This window comes from Micropterus dolomieu, linkage group LG15, assembly GCF_021292245.1.
Source record: "Micropterus dolomieu isolate WLL.071019.BEF.003 ecotype Adirondacks linkage group LG15, ASM2129224v1, whole genome shotgun sequence".
Lineage (NCBI taxonomy): Eukaryota > Metazoa > Chordata > Actinopteri > Centrarchiformes > Centrarchidae > Micropterus > Micropterus dolomieu.
Window position 1 is genome coordinate 21526812 of NC_060164.1, and position 14885 is coordinate 21541696.

At 40.8% G+C, this 14885-nt stretch overlaps 1 protein-coding gene across 13 annotated transcripts in view; it reads right to left on the bottom strand.

Annotated features, from left to right (window-relative positions):
* LOC123984419 (calcium/calmodulin-dependent protein kinase type II subunit gamma) overlaps nt 1-14885 on the bottom strand; it is a 91674-nt gene that overhangs the window by 19888 nt on the left and 56901 nt on the right. For 9 of the 13 annotated variants that reach the window (XM_046071308.1, XM_046071302.1, XM_046071307.1 and 6 more), the window contains exons 8-14: nt 11919-12002; nt 11670-11764; nt 8241-8363; nt 6847-6930; nt 6726-6768; nt 5515-5574; nt 876-916 (exon numbers count right to left, since the gene is read on the bottom strand). In XM_046071308.1, the coding sequence (XP_045927264.1) occupies nt 876-916; nt 5515-5574; nt 6726-6768; nt 6847-6930; nt 8241-8363; nt 11670-11764; nt 11919-12002 (530 nt within the window). The remainder of the gene's footprint in view (nt 1-875; nt 917-5514; nt 5575-6725; nt 6769-6846; nt 6931-8240; nt 8364-11669; nt 11765-11918; nt 12003-14885) is intronic. The other 4 variants (XM_046071309.1, XM_046071305.1, XM_046071306.1 and 1 more) reach the window with 1 other exon arrangement.

Sequence of the window (14885 nt, forward strand, 5' to 3'; positions counted from 1 at the left end):
TTCTGACAGACAGCAATGGAAAGGAGGAGGAAAAAATAAGGGGTCATCGGGAAACAGGAAACTAATCAAAAATACTAAAAAAGTGAATCTGCCAGATTGATCCCAGAAAGAGAGAAAAACAAAATAGCTTCACAAGCTTACACAGGAACAAAGATGAGACAAAGGGATACTAAGAGGGCTTTAAAAGACAAAAACAATCAACTGCAAAAACAACATATTGAGTTAATTATTTAAAGGAGAACTGAAAGATATAAATCATTGGTTGTGCAGTTTATTTGTATAATGTTTTGGGATTGTTTTTGGGGAGGAGGTTTAGTTATTGTTACTGTATGTAATGGGAGTTGTGTTTTGGCCCTTGTTGATCATGGCGCTTCACTGTATGCATTGACGCTGACTGTCGTTCAAAACAAAATGAGCACCAAGACATGATGGTCGCTTGAATCGCTGTGAATCAAAGAAAAACCTGGTGGTAAAAAAGCATTTTAACAGCCTATTGGTCTTTATTATGTCCCTTACTTTCACTTGAATCTGATATTTGTATTACCTGTGCCATACCTTTAACTGCTAACTCATAAAAATTATCAACCAGCTACTTTAGTTTTAAGATCAATCATTTCCCCTGAGAAACAATGTTTAAATCACATTTAATAGACCTTAAATAAACTAACAAAGGAGCACCAGAGCAGAAAGGTAATCCAACTAAAAGAACATAATGCTTTTCATATGCTCACAATATCAAAGATACATGTTAATAGAGAATAGTTAGGATGTCAGACCAAAAAGGAGACAGGGAGAGGAAATAAACAGAAGACAGGAACAGTAAGTAAGACAAAAACAGTAAAGTCAATAAAATCCTCATGAGTTAGAGAACTTACCTTCACGCCGTCCGACTTTTTGTTTAGTAAGGTTTTGCATGCTGAAAGAAAGAGAGAAAAGATGGTAAAGACACAGTCTGAGATGTAATTGTTCAAAAAAAAAAGAACTGTGGTTGAGATCACTCAGTCAGCACTAAAGCATAAGATGGTCCAATGAAAAAAAAGGTTTATCAGGCCTGGTGAACCTGACTTTACATTCATATTTTGAACTTTGATAATATCAAATTTCAGTTCTATTTATCGAATCAATAATTGTTGATCATAGAGAAATAGCAAACTTAAATTAAATTCTGGAAGTATTTGTATTATGTAAATTAAAATAACTGCTTTGGGGGCTTTTAACTTCAACAATGTCCTTCCAGGACATTGTTGATATTTTGTATGGAAGTCAATTTCCTCCAAGAAAAGAAAAGGGACAACAAATTAGACATGATAAAAAAAAAGTACTGAGTCACATGTTCAGCTTAATAATACAAATATGTGATAGGAGGATAGAGTAGAGTAAACTTTGAGTAAGTCCACCTAATATTTTTGATTTAGTATCTCGTAATATTTACTGACCGTGAGCACTTCTGTTTATCATGCATAACTTTATGTATTATTTTTTCTTTTCCTGGCAAAATATAGCAGATTTGATATGTGCAGATTTGTAAACATCAACAGTAAGAGGACATTTGGGCATTTAGAAGCACTACTGCTCAGTAGCGCAAATATGAAGACATTTATCTTTGAGCTTTGGTTGATATCTTTTGAGTTTCTTTTATCTTTGTCCATTTTCCACTGCAATTTTAGAAGTATGGATTTTGAACCATTTATTTTACTTCCCAGCTTCATGTTTCATTTGATCAAATATTAAATTTCCCCTTGTTGTGGAGCTACAAATAAATTAACCTTTTTCTTTTTTAAAGTTCTTTCATGCAAGTTCTATCACCACTGTGGGAGCAGTTAAAACAATAAGACATTAAAAGCATGTACAACAAAAACAATTTAAACACTAAAATAAATTTGAGCACCATAAAGTACACAACACAGTTAAGCAGTACTACTAATGAGTGATAAATTCTGGTTCAGTGTTTGATCAGTAATAAAACCTCCTTATTCCTGAACGCCTACAGGGAGCAAATATGGATGGATGAATGACTATTAACTAATGAATGAATGAATGAACCTACGAGGTGCTTCTATCCAAAACAGCCTGTTGTTTATTTCACGCTGAAATCAATTTAATTTATTTAAGTACAGCTAAAAATATACCACTAGTGTTGAAATAACAATAGAAAAAATCCAAACTTTTGACTTTTACCACAGTTGAGTCCCCCTGCAGGTCAAACACCACCTACTGTATTCTCACCAGTTCATGTTAAGTGAAACTGACATATCATGTGCATGCATTTGAAATCCTGATCACATTTATGACTAGACTTGCATAGAAATGACACCAACTACATTTAACAAGAAACTGAATAAAAATGCATGCACACACAAACAAATAAATAATATAAATAAAAAAATAAACACATATACACACACACTGTATAAACACTCATATTTGTGTTAGTCATGTTCCAATGATCCTCCCTTACCTTCCATTTATAAAGTAGGAAGGAGGGCAATGAAGAAGGCATGAAGAAAACAGTAATGTATTTAATATCTGCATCTCTGAAATGAAAGCTTAAGATGACAACTGCAGGCAAAAACGCCTGATAGGCTTTTACTGTATGTTAAAAGACATTCTTTCATCATTTTCACTGAGGTGGTGGGTTCATGCGGTGACAGTGGCTTATCAACATGTCTGGCATGCAGCATCCACTTCAAAGTCTGTATCTTAAAAAGTGCGTCAGAGGGCATTCCTAACATTTTAGACACTAAAACGAAACCTTTAAGTGCGAGACATCATCTCAAAACCAAATTCTTCACTTTTAACAATCTTAGTCAGAGAAGAAATTTAACGGATTCAAGCATAAAGACAATTCCTTTATTAATAACATATCGGCATCCACTTGTTGATGTGTGAACGGCCTTTAAGCAAGCAGCTCGCCCTGTCATGTGATAGTCTCCTGTAAAAGGGTTCAGTATGCTTCATAGAAACGAGGGCTGTCGCGATAACCACAAAATTGAAATACTGCACTATTGTTCATACTGTACCCATAATGAGCTCTGTAACGGTTCAAGGATGGATCGCCATGGGCTGTACATGACCAGACTTCAAACTCTGAAGCTGTAAGTGTTGCCGTGTTTTGTGTTGTTTTACTGTTTATTTTAAAGGTTAGCTAACTTGGCATTAGCATATTGCGCGGCTAATGTGGCTAGCAAGCTCGGCGATGTTGGACTAACGTTGTGATCCTGAAGGATAGTCCAGAGAAACTGTGGACAGTAAGCCTCATTTGAAGCTCACGAACTAAGGAGTGTAGTGTGCCCGATGCCTGCAGCTGTTTTTCATGTTGCTTTCTGTGGAAATGCAGTTATAACGTTACTACAGTGCAGTGGTTAGTTGTGGACAGCCATTCTGTACGCGTGCATGTGTGTGTGTTGCTGCGTTATGTAAATTGACTTGACATGCCCTGAAGGTAATGATATAGTTACGTGTGAAAAAGACGCGGTCAAACTACAAAAAGGTGTTTGCTTGCCAATGTTGTTGACTAGCACGCAGCAGATAGCTTAATCAGACCATGAAACTGTTGTTAGCGGCTTGCTGCGCAGTAGGGTGACAGACACAGACACTCTTACTCAGCTATATGGCTCACATGATGAATAATAATAAATTTAATTTGTAATGCACTTTATATTTAAGCAAATCCCAAAGTGCTAAAAATAAAAATACATAGAGAGCATGACAAATACAAGCAGAATCAATAGCCTAAGGCAAAGGGAAAATGGCAAGAGTTCAATCAAAAGCTCTCCTAAAAAGGTGGGTTTTAAGGCCAGCGATAATACCGCATACCGCGCTGTTGACCCCCAACATAATACCGTGGTGGAAATTACTTTACTGCGACAGCCCTAATAGAAACTAGTCTGTACGACGGCTAAAAGCCTGCTGTCATTGGGAGGGATGAGATGCGATGAATCATACAAAGTAAGGAAGTGGGCATCTGTGTTGCTTTAAAAAGGGCTATAAGCATAAACCTCTTCAAGGCAACTGTAAGTGTTGAACCTGTTTAATCTGCCATTATACAGAGGTGAGACATCCAGTTCTCTATAGGAGCATACCAAAGAACATTGGAGCTCCATCATTAGGAATTATGTAACTAGTCCTGTTGCAAAAAACTTAAATTAAATGAAACTGTATAGGTATACAAGTCAATAAGCACAGCCATAAAAAATTGGTGGTAATATCAATTTTCTCTGAATAACAGAGAGAGAATGATTTTTGAGGAATGTTTTGGTTTTTTTTGTTTTTTTTTTATCTCAAAAGGTTTATTTGTGCTTCTTATTTAATTATATTTTACTGTAGAGTAAATAGTCCTTTGTTTGTTTTTATAATGTATCTTAATGCTGGTTCTCTTTTACTTTATTTATTAGCTTTTTACACTAATTATAGATTATATTATTATAGATAGCACAGTGTAAAACACTAAAGAGGCCAACTTTGGGTGAAGCCTTCCACTTAATCCAAATTATAACCAGAAATGGCATCACCCATATCTATCATTAGGCATACCCCTGACCTCTGTACCAGTTTAGAAATCTAACTGTGAGTGAATACCCCATTGAGCCCTCATATTAATGTTATTAACATCATCTTTGTAATGTGTTGTATGACGATGACCCTGATGCACACACTGGTCTCATAATAATGTTTAGTTTTTTTGTGCCACAAGTGTGCTGGAGTTTTGTTTCAGACGCTGTTTGACAATCCTATACACAGTTTGTTTGAAGCATACTGATGCCTTTAGGTTTTTTGTGGTTTTGTCTGTTCACACAAAAACAACAGAGCAGACAGGAGAGAGGAGACAAAGGAAAATAACAAAAGACACTGTGCATTGTGTTTAACCAGCTTCCCATGCAGGTTGGCATACTGTACTGTACTGTACTGTGCACTCATACACATGCTTGGCTGGCTGTTAGTGCCAGAGCCATGCGGAGGGAAGGTTGCAGCGAGCACAGGCAGGCATCGATTGGGCATCCGCTGAGTACTGTGGATACAAACCAATTCAAAGGAGGCAAAACAGGGAGTGTCACGGATGTTGAATGCTGCCGTGTCTATTTATATTTGTGATATAAAAGGTTAAATGGTTGTGCTGCAGAGGAAAATATATGCAGCGTGCACCAGTAGTAATGCAGAGATGTGTAAACAGAGCTTTTCTGGGTGGCAGCTGCGGTAGTTGAACGAAGGTCAGAGGGTCATGTGGGGTATCAGTTAAATGGCTGTTGTGTTTGACACAGGAAATTAAATAGCCAGTCTAGGAGAGGAGCTCTGTTCATTAGAGTGTCAAAACATGCAGCAGCACTGAAAGGTCAAGAGCTGAGCTTCGTTTGTGGTTTCCATTTAAATGTTCGTGTGTTTGTGTGTGTAAGATGCCCCAGTGCAATGACGACCATGGCAGCAGGTGGAGGGGTTCAAGCAGCCCAGGCCACATGCCAATAGCCTGAGTACAAAGTTGGCAGTGCACGACTCCAACGCCCCCTCAAGCAGACGTACCTTCCTGTGCCATTGCGGCTGTGCTGGTGGTAGCGGCAGGGCTGGTATGCTGCCGTCCCACTATTGGACAGAGAGGGATTCAATGTGGAGGCACAGGTGGGACAAGAGCCTCGCTAAAGTCTTTAATTTTCTGGATTTCTTAATGTTTAATAAACTTTAGTGTGTTACACAAGAACGACAGGTTTCCAGAAAGTGTTGGGATCAAGCGGGCTTACAATCAAAGGAGTATAATAAGCAAAGGTGGGAGACCTGCCTGTTTTTGTTTTCTATTTCACTTTTTTATATTTCCCTGTTGCTTTTATGTTTTGTGCAAAGCACTTTGAATTACCTTGTTGTTGTAATGTGCTATACAAATAAACTTGCCTTGCCTTACTGATCCTGCGCCACCGATTGAGCTGCTCACCATTTGACATTTTAACAGTAAAGACAAGATTTTCTCTGATACCAAACTCCTTTTTATAAGGAAGTGAAGGAGCAAACAGGAAATCTTCTCAGCACCAAAATACCTGTTCCCCGACAATTACTAATCTTGTTTCTGTGCATATTAACTTGATAAACATGCCTAAGTATAATGTATAAATCAAATCAGAGGTCTGGCTCGTCTGCTTTTTTCAGTCTAGACTGATCTTGACCAGTTAAAGTTGGCTGTAATCCACATGAGCTGCTTTACTTACATGAAAGCATATAAACACAGGGCAAATTGTATTAATGCATTAGCTTGCTAGGCCATCATCTAGCCCGCAAATTGGGTGCTCTTAAGTGCACTATGTTTTAGTGATCAAACTGCTTTGAGGAGGAAATCCAAGACAAACCCTTGAAGTGAGAAATCAATACTGCAGACACAGAGCTGACAAGCAAATGTGAACGGGAATAAAAATGTGCGGTTAAGGGAACTAGATTCAGGCCAAAGAAAAGTAGCAAAGTAGCAGAACAACAGCGATTCGTATCATTTGGCCTCTTTGAGATATCAGATCAGGAAAAAGTGATTACCTATGAAGTGTATTGAAATCTCTTTATTATTAGATATAACAATAAAACAAAATGTTTTTTTTTGTCACAAAACAGCTCAGTTTCTCTACATCCAGGTGCTTTCCTTGTATGGCTTCATTCAAATATGTATCATCATACAGCCCTGGGCCCTGTTTAAATTCTATGGACCAAATCAAACAGTTGTCTCTTGATGTATAATTAGTATCACTGCCAAAGCTCACCTGAAAAGTTCCTGGACACCAGCATCGTTGTGAGGATAGCTCCCTAGAGAGAGACAAAAATCAATGTTATACAGATTTGTATCAAATATATGTATGTGTGTGAGACTGTGTGCACACTCACTTTAAGTTTCCTCCTGGCGTTGAACTTGCGCAGACACTCTACAGTCTCTTGACGGTGCATCATGGAGGCCACAGTAGAGCGTTGCTGTATGTAAAACAACATTATACATAAATCTAACTTCACTGTAACACAATGTCATTGTACTGTGGGAAGGCACTGTGTTCACTACAACAGAAAATGACAAGGAGTCCTAATAAATGACGATAATGCACAAGGTGGAGGCAAAGAACACAAACTTTGCATCCCGTTTCTTCAGCTAAGTCCATTATTAGGACAACTCCCAGTAGCATATTACTGTGCCATGACCACCTACTTTAAATAATCGTCAAGTGTGTTTATTGTCAGTTTAGCACTTCTAACTTCATTGTTAGCAAGTAGCAAATGTAGCTGCTTTGGATCCGGGCAGTGTAATAGAGTTACATGACTCACAGATTGAGCACGTCTTCAGCTCGGAAAGGCATGAATCATCAGTGCAAAGATTAACAGCTGCTTCAGAAAATATCTGGGTCTTTGAAAAAAAGTCAAAAGGTACAAGCCTATGAGCATAAAAAAAGTATGGTGAGAAGTTAACTATGACTCCCCAGGTGTATTTCGGTAGGAAACATTTAATCACAAATTTTGGATGAATTCGACAACTACTGCACCATGTTCTGTTTACAGCTACAACAATGAACCATTTTGAATTCGCATGGTTTCTTCTCATGGTCTGAGGCTCATTGGTATTGCAGTATTTAGAGCCAAACTGACGGCAAACAATTATTTATGAGAAACAAAACAGTTTGAACAATTAAAACTGATGGCCATAAAATCAACCTATATGATAATTTTATTACCCAGGATATACTCGTTTTTCTATATAGTGCAACAATAAGGATATAATTAATAGAACATTTTGAAATTGAAATTAAGAGTGAGGAAAAGTATTTCCAGTACCAGCAGCTTCTCCAACAATTCTATATTTCTTGTGCATGTGTTTAGTTCACTGGTCAAATTACTGACTGGAACTATGTATATCCTGTTAAACGTCTTTTTTGCCAGACAATCAGAACCACATATTTTCTGTGGTCACGGTAAAATGTATAGTGTTGTCTAAAGTTCTTACATGTAGTCCTATTGCAGGTCTCTGTTTAACAATACATGATTTTAACACTGGACTACTTGTTGTTATGAAAAGCAGTGCCAAAAATGAAACGCTTCACATATTTTACAATGTAACTCCGGGAGTATGTGTGTGTGATAGAGCTCCTGGTCATGGTGTCCTGCCAAAGTATTCCCAAATTGAGTCAATGTATAACTGCTTAATGAGGTAGATAGTAAAATCCAGTGAGATAATTTATTGGACGATGGCATGATCATCCACACCAGTACTTTAAAAGACGAAGAGTGTGACTTACGCAGACCCAGGGATGCTTGAGGGCCTGGTCGGCAGTGATCCTTTTGGCAGGGTTAATTGTTAACATCTGATTGATCAGATTCTTGGCCTCGGGAGTCACAGTGTCCCACTCGGGAGAAGGAAACTGAAAGAGGGAGATAAAGAGGAAGAAATGTTAGGAATATCTATCACTGTATATGCTGTCATTTAACATGCTATCATGGAACAACTGGTTTAACACACATACATATGCACACATATGTACTTATATGGACCAGCCAGATTCACGGTATTAAGGATTTAGTGCCAGTTTTTCCAGGTACAGATGTGACATTCTACCCCAAACACGTGCTGTATTGATAAACTGTCAAAAACCTACTCTAGCAGGCTAGAGTCACAGTCTGCTTGTCATTTGTGAGAGTGTTTCCAAAAGGTACCTCTGTGTAATCATTGCATATGCATTTAGAGAAGGTATGACCAAATACCAGCAGGAGACATGTTAACAGGGGTTGGTTATGTATTGCGGTGAATTTAGTAAGGTCACGCAACTGTCAGTTTTGCTTGGAACATTCTCCACCTCTGAGGACCGGGCGTAAAACATCGGATTTACACGAGCCACAAAGGAGGCTGTGGTCATGAAAAGAAACGTGCATTCAATAAAGACTTCATTAATGAATGAACACTATCTGATTACTGCGGACAGGGAGTTTTGGTCTGTGTTCTTTGTGTGTGTGACCACTAATGAAGTGTAAAACTACTACAGGCTGCAATTATTATTATCAACTGCTAGAACTGCCGCTCCAAATCTCTCTCCTCATTGTGAATATTATGTGCATTTTTAAATGTGTCTTATTTCACCCCATTCATCTCCTTTCACTTCCTAGTGTACTAATACTTATACAAAATATTTTATCATCACTTTATGATGTTTAGTTACTGAATACACGCAGATTGCGAACGCAAACTCTGAGGAAACCACAGTTCATGTTTGTTTTCTTAGTAAATCTGTCCATCTGTCAGATTATCTGGACAATACAGTGACAATAAGAAAGAAATGTGTTGTGTATATATACAGTAGCTTTATTGTTACTCTATTGTGGTTGTTATTTTATAAAACTATATTATATATATTATATTTTATTTTATGTAGTTTGGAACATGCATAGTATGTAGAACAGTGCAAAGATTTCTCTTTAGATGGCCATATCAACAGTATGACATACACACAAAAAAAATATTTGATTGTAATGAAAAAGTAAAAGTGATTTTTAGCTAAGTCAATACATGGAGCCCTTCAGTAGTAACTGGTGGAGTTTTCAAAGTCAGTGTAGTTTCTCTCACTTCCGTCACCCATAGCTGTTACCTTCATCCCTCCATTCAAGTAGCATAAAGTGCATGCAAACATAGCAAGCTGTCAAGAGACATTTACTTCAAATATTAAAGTGTCAGCTGTCACTTACTGACAATAAGGGAAAATATGAGATTCAAGGTATTTGCATGACAGTGATGAAGAAGTGCACATTATTACATGTGCATGTCACAGTCACTTCATATCAACGCTCATATTATGCGCATCCATTAGATGTGGTTGCTTCCAATTACGGAAATTAATACGGGTAATAAATTCCAATCTCCCAGAGGACTATGACAAGATCTGATAAATAAGCCTATTGCTCACTTTTTTTTCTACAGCAAGATCATGCAATAAAAAGTAGCAAGCAATTAAAAAATTAAACTAAATTTCTAAATTACTTGTACGACTGAATACAGTTTGTTAATATAATGAGACTTGAATTGAAGGTGTCCTGTAGGGCTCATCTCGAGGCTCTGTGCTTATATTCCCCAATTAAATAATTTATGACTAAGGTTATGTATTAGAATTCAACTTTCAGGAACAATGATGGAGCTCTCTTACAGACTCTACGATCCTTAACTTCTCATCTCTCATCTTCAACTAAAATTGTGCAAAACACATGCTCAGTCAATCATCCTGGGGTGAGCACGCAAAAAATAGCTCCATTAATCCTTTATAAAATAAATCGCCTTAATCAATATGTTATATAAATAATGGATCAAATTACTATTGTAAATTGTAAAAATAGTGGCCACTATTTACCTCAGTGGCAGAGGGAGCCAAGTCTTTATTTCTTATTTCCCCGGTTCCCCAGTTAATGCAAACTCAAAACTTTACTTTACTTTGATCTTGAAAAGCTGCAGCCTTTATTCACTGACAAACTGTAACCTAACACTGTACATTAACTGCTAAACTTCACTGCTCTCTCCCTCAACCACACACACTCACTGCACACAAAAAAAAGAGCTACTCGAGGGCGACGGCGAGTAATGGGGATAACGTTACAGGACTAGCAAAAAAGAAAAATGCCTCTGCCCCCTGTTCGGGGAGTATTGTGGGACAAAGCTGTGTGCACATCAGCACCGTTCAGCCCACTGATGTGTCGGTATCCTCCGCAGTAACAAATGTCATTGGGTCCTCCAGCAAGAATCTATTGAAGAAGGGTGCTCATTTGCTATCTATCCATTATTCTATGAGCCATAAGTATTTACTCTAAGCCAAGTAGCAAGCAGCTTTTTTATTGTTTGTTTGTTTTACACAAATACCATCATATACTCTGGTGAAATGTCAGGAAGGTATGAAAAAATAGATACTGGCCGAGCCTAATTGCAGCTTTCTTTTTACATGTAGGCTAATGTGAACAATCAACATGAAGAGTTGAGTTTTGTTGATGGTAACTCAACATTGATCAGGAGTACAGCAAAGAAGAAACCAAGTAACTATGCATGTAAGAGTATGAAAACGTTGCTGTACTGATAGTTTCAGTGCGGTGGAAAAGTATATTATACTGAACCATGTGAGCTGCTGAGGTTTCAGGTAGGTTCTTCCCCCTCAATATTTTTTAACCAGCATTTATTAGCTGGTTATTAATCTTAAGTAGGGAGTACCCCAGTACTGCTAGTGGAAAAAAGTTAGTCTGTAGCCCTGAACTACCTGATCAGCACCAAATGTCAGATAGACAAAGTGACTAGGCACTAGCTGGTGAACATAGTGGAGCATTTAATAACTAATATATTTATAATATTAATATATTTTCCTCAACAGTTGGTATTTACCAAAGGATAGTATCACACTTACCTTCGCCACACACATTCGACTCCACATTAATGCTAATATTGCTCTGTGTCTGCTAGATGTGTAAATAAGCAACTGTTTGCTAACACTTTTGCCATATCAACTTCATAACCTCATAATATGTAAATGCTGTGTGTAGTGGAGGTACAGAGCTCAGCTTGTGCTTCCAGAACTACAATTACAATACATATCATGGTTATTTTAAGTGTATCCAGGAGAATTGCACACAAGCAACACACATGCAGCTCAAATGTACAGATGTAGAGGAAGGTAACTACAAGAACACAAAAGAGAATTACTCACATCATAAGCACCAGCCTTGATTTGTTGGTACAGTTTGTGTTGGTCCTCATCCCAAAAGGGAGGGTAGCCCACCAGCAAGATGTACAGGATTACACCTGACACACACAAAATACACACACTAAATAAATATACTGCATATAAAACTTATACAAAACCATGCAAATGTAGTTTCAGATGCATAATTTTCCTGATGAGTATATGAATGCAGCAACATATACACATACAAAAAGACAGAAAAGACTAACTGACCACATGCCCATATGTCCACTGGCTTGCCATACGGGTCCTTTCTTAACACCTCCGGGGACAGATAACCAGGAGTTCCTGCAAAACCTGCAAAAATGCAAACATATTTCTGTGAAATTTGCCATGAACTCTATGAAAATGGTTGCTTTTATGACGATGATGAATAATATACAGTTTACTTTTTGATTACCGCATGATTTGAGCAAGAGTACTATTTCATAAGCCTTTCAGATCTCTGGATAAAGTGTTACAAAACGTTTTTCATTTGCAGTGACTATGTGACAAATGAGCATAAAGACATTATCTTAACATTTGTCCTTCTCTATACCCAATACATAAATACAACTGTATTATAGACACCACAGTTGACTAAAATGCAACAATTTAACATGTTCTTAACACATGAAATTGTTTTTCAAAGTCAAAAAATTAAAATAAGTGTCCCGTATTCATTTCCCTCAGGGCATTTTGATTTAGTTCTTTCTCTTATACATACTGTATGCTCATATGTATTGCTTTTCTCTTACACAGTATTAAAACCAGAGCATATTATTATCATAATATGCTGAAACCCAAACTCTCACTACTAAGTTAATACTTTATTATTTTCTCAAGCAGTGACGGTAAAGCAAACACCTAGAGCCTGGTTGTACTCGAGGTTCCCCTTCGAGGGAACTCGAATTGCGTCGGTGACGACACTATGGGAACGCCTCTGGGCGTGGCAGGGCTGAACTATGAATGAAACTACTCCAATCCTATTGGTGTTGCTAGAACGGTAGCGTGTGACGGCGTAACCGGAGGGGTATATAAGCACGCCGGCACACAGGACACATTAGCCTTCAGCAGGCACTTCAGAAGCTCCACTATCGAGAAAGTTGTTGTCTTACCTGGAAATCCTGACGAAGCAGTAGAGTACCATGTCTGGTAATCAGTTCCGACAATGTGTTTTTCCATGCCCACGCTACATAGTGGCTGGGGAGACTCATGAGATGTGTGTTCCTGTCTGGGGATGTCGCACACCCAGGCAGCTCTCGAGGGGGCTGCCTGCGGCCATGGCGAGGCCCAGTCCCTGAGGGTGCTGAGGTCTCGTGCGGCTCTCTTTCAGAAGACGGTCGGATGCGCTCTCCCCGTGGCTCAGGCCTGCGGTTGCTGAGGCGTTGCAGCTACGGTCATGGGGATCGCAGCGTAATATCTCCAAGGGCGTCGGGACGGCTGAGGCCTTTTTCCAGTCCTCGTCTGCTGACTCCGCCTCCTCTCTTCCCCGTTCGGAGCCCGTTTCTCGGCTTCTCCCGCCCGAGGTATGAGTTTAGAGAGGCTTGCACAGTCTGATTCTGAGGAGCTAGACGTGCTTAGTATCATGGAGGATGACTTCCGGGAGGCCGACGTCATCAGTCCGTGCCCAGCTATGAGGGGCGGGGCAGGAGCCGCGGGCCGGCAGTAACCTCAATGAGCTTTCTGCAGCCCGAGCGCCACCCCCGCGTCGATCCTCGCCATTCTTTCCTGATTTACACAACTCATTGTGTAAATCATGGAACAGACCGAGGAAAAAAATACAAAAAAAAGAGAGCTGCTCTGCACGGCCGACTGCGTCCCCTCTGCTGGACTACAGCAGCGTGACAGAAACTAAGCAGCACGGCGTTGGAACGATGCCTCAGGTGGAGGAAGCACTCGCGAGCTATCTTTCTCCCACCCTCGCTTCATTCCTTCAGACGCCGGCGCTCCCCACCAAGCCGTGTCGGACAACATCCGCTTTGGTGGGCAAGGCGTACATGGCAGCGGGTCGAGCTGGTGCAAGCCTGCACACCATGGCCACCTTACAGGCGTACCAGGCCGATCTTCTCAAAGACTGTGACCTAGGGGGAGGTCCCTCTGAGGAGGACCTGACTGAGCTCCGTAGAGCTACGGACTTAACACTCCGTGTTACCGAGGAGACGGCCCGTTCCAGTGGCTACGGAACGCCATCTGTGGCTCAACCTCACGGGCATCCAGGGGAAGGAGAAGGCTTTTCTCCTGGATGTGCCCCTCTCTCCTACTGGCCTGTTTGGTGAGGCAGTGGATGCTGTCGTCAGCAGGTTTCAGCATGCCAAAGGCAGGAAAAGGTGTTTGAGCAATATCTCCCCCGCCGGTCTGGGTCCAGGACGGTGATGGCTGAAGAGAGACGAGCTCAGCCCTCGGCTAGCTCCTACCGCCGGAGCCAGACACTCTTGCCCACAGCCCCTCGAGAAGACGGGCCTGAGGACCATCATTCAGTCTCGGCGGGCTCGGGGAAGAGGTCCTGAAGTTTCGAGTAGGGGGGCCCACCACCACCACCCCCCCCCGAGAGAGACTGACCGAGGTCCCCATCCCTCGTGGCGGCTCAGGCAACAGGCTTCCCGCCGTCTTGGGGTTCGGGACACGCTAGCCGCCAGTGAGCTCTCACCAGTCTGCCCGCCTCGAGGGGTTGCAGCTGGAAAACGATCGGGCTCACACACCGTGGGTCGCCGGTGAGTTTCACTAGCGGTTCTCCGCTTCAGGGTGCCACCGGGGACCTACACATAACACCAGCCACCAGCCCCGAGGGGTTGGTTCCCTTAGCGGATTTTGTAGAAGCATGGCGGAGCCTTGCAAACATTTCCCCGGGGGTCCTGCGCACCGTAGTGGATGGCTACAGGCTGCAGTTCCGGGTCCACCCCCCGCAGAAGTTCAACGGGGTGGTCTGGACTGCGGTGCACGTGGGGCAGAGCCAGGTGTTGGGACAAGAAGTTCGTTCTCTGCTGGAAACGGGGCCAGAGAGCTTATTTTCCCGCCAGTCAGGGAGTCCGGGTTCAACAGCCGGTACTTCATAGTTCCCAAGAAGGACGGATGGGTTGCGTCCGATTTTGGATCTGCAGTTCCAGAACCAATCTCTGAGGAGAGAGAAGTTCAGGATGCTCACCATCCCCGCCATCATCAGTTCCGAGGATTGGGTTGTCACGATAGACGCCTCACTCG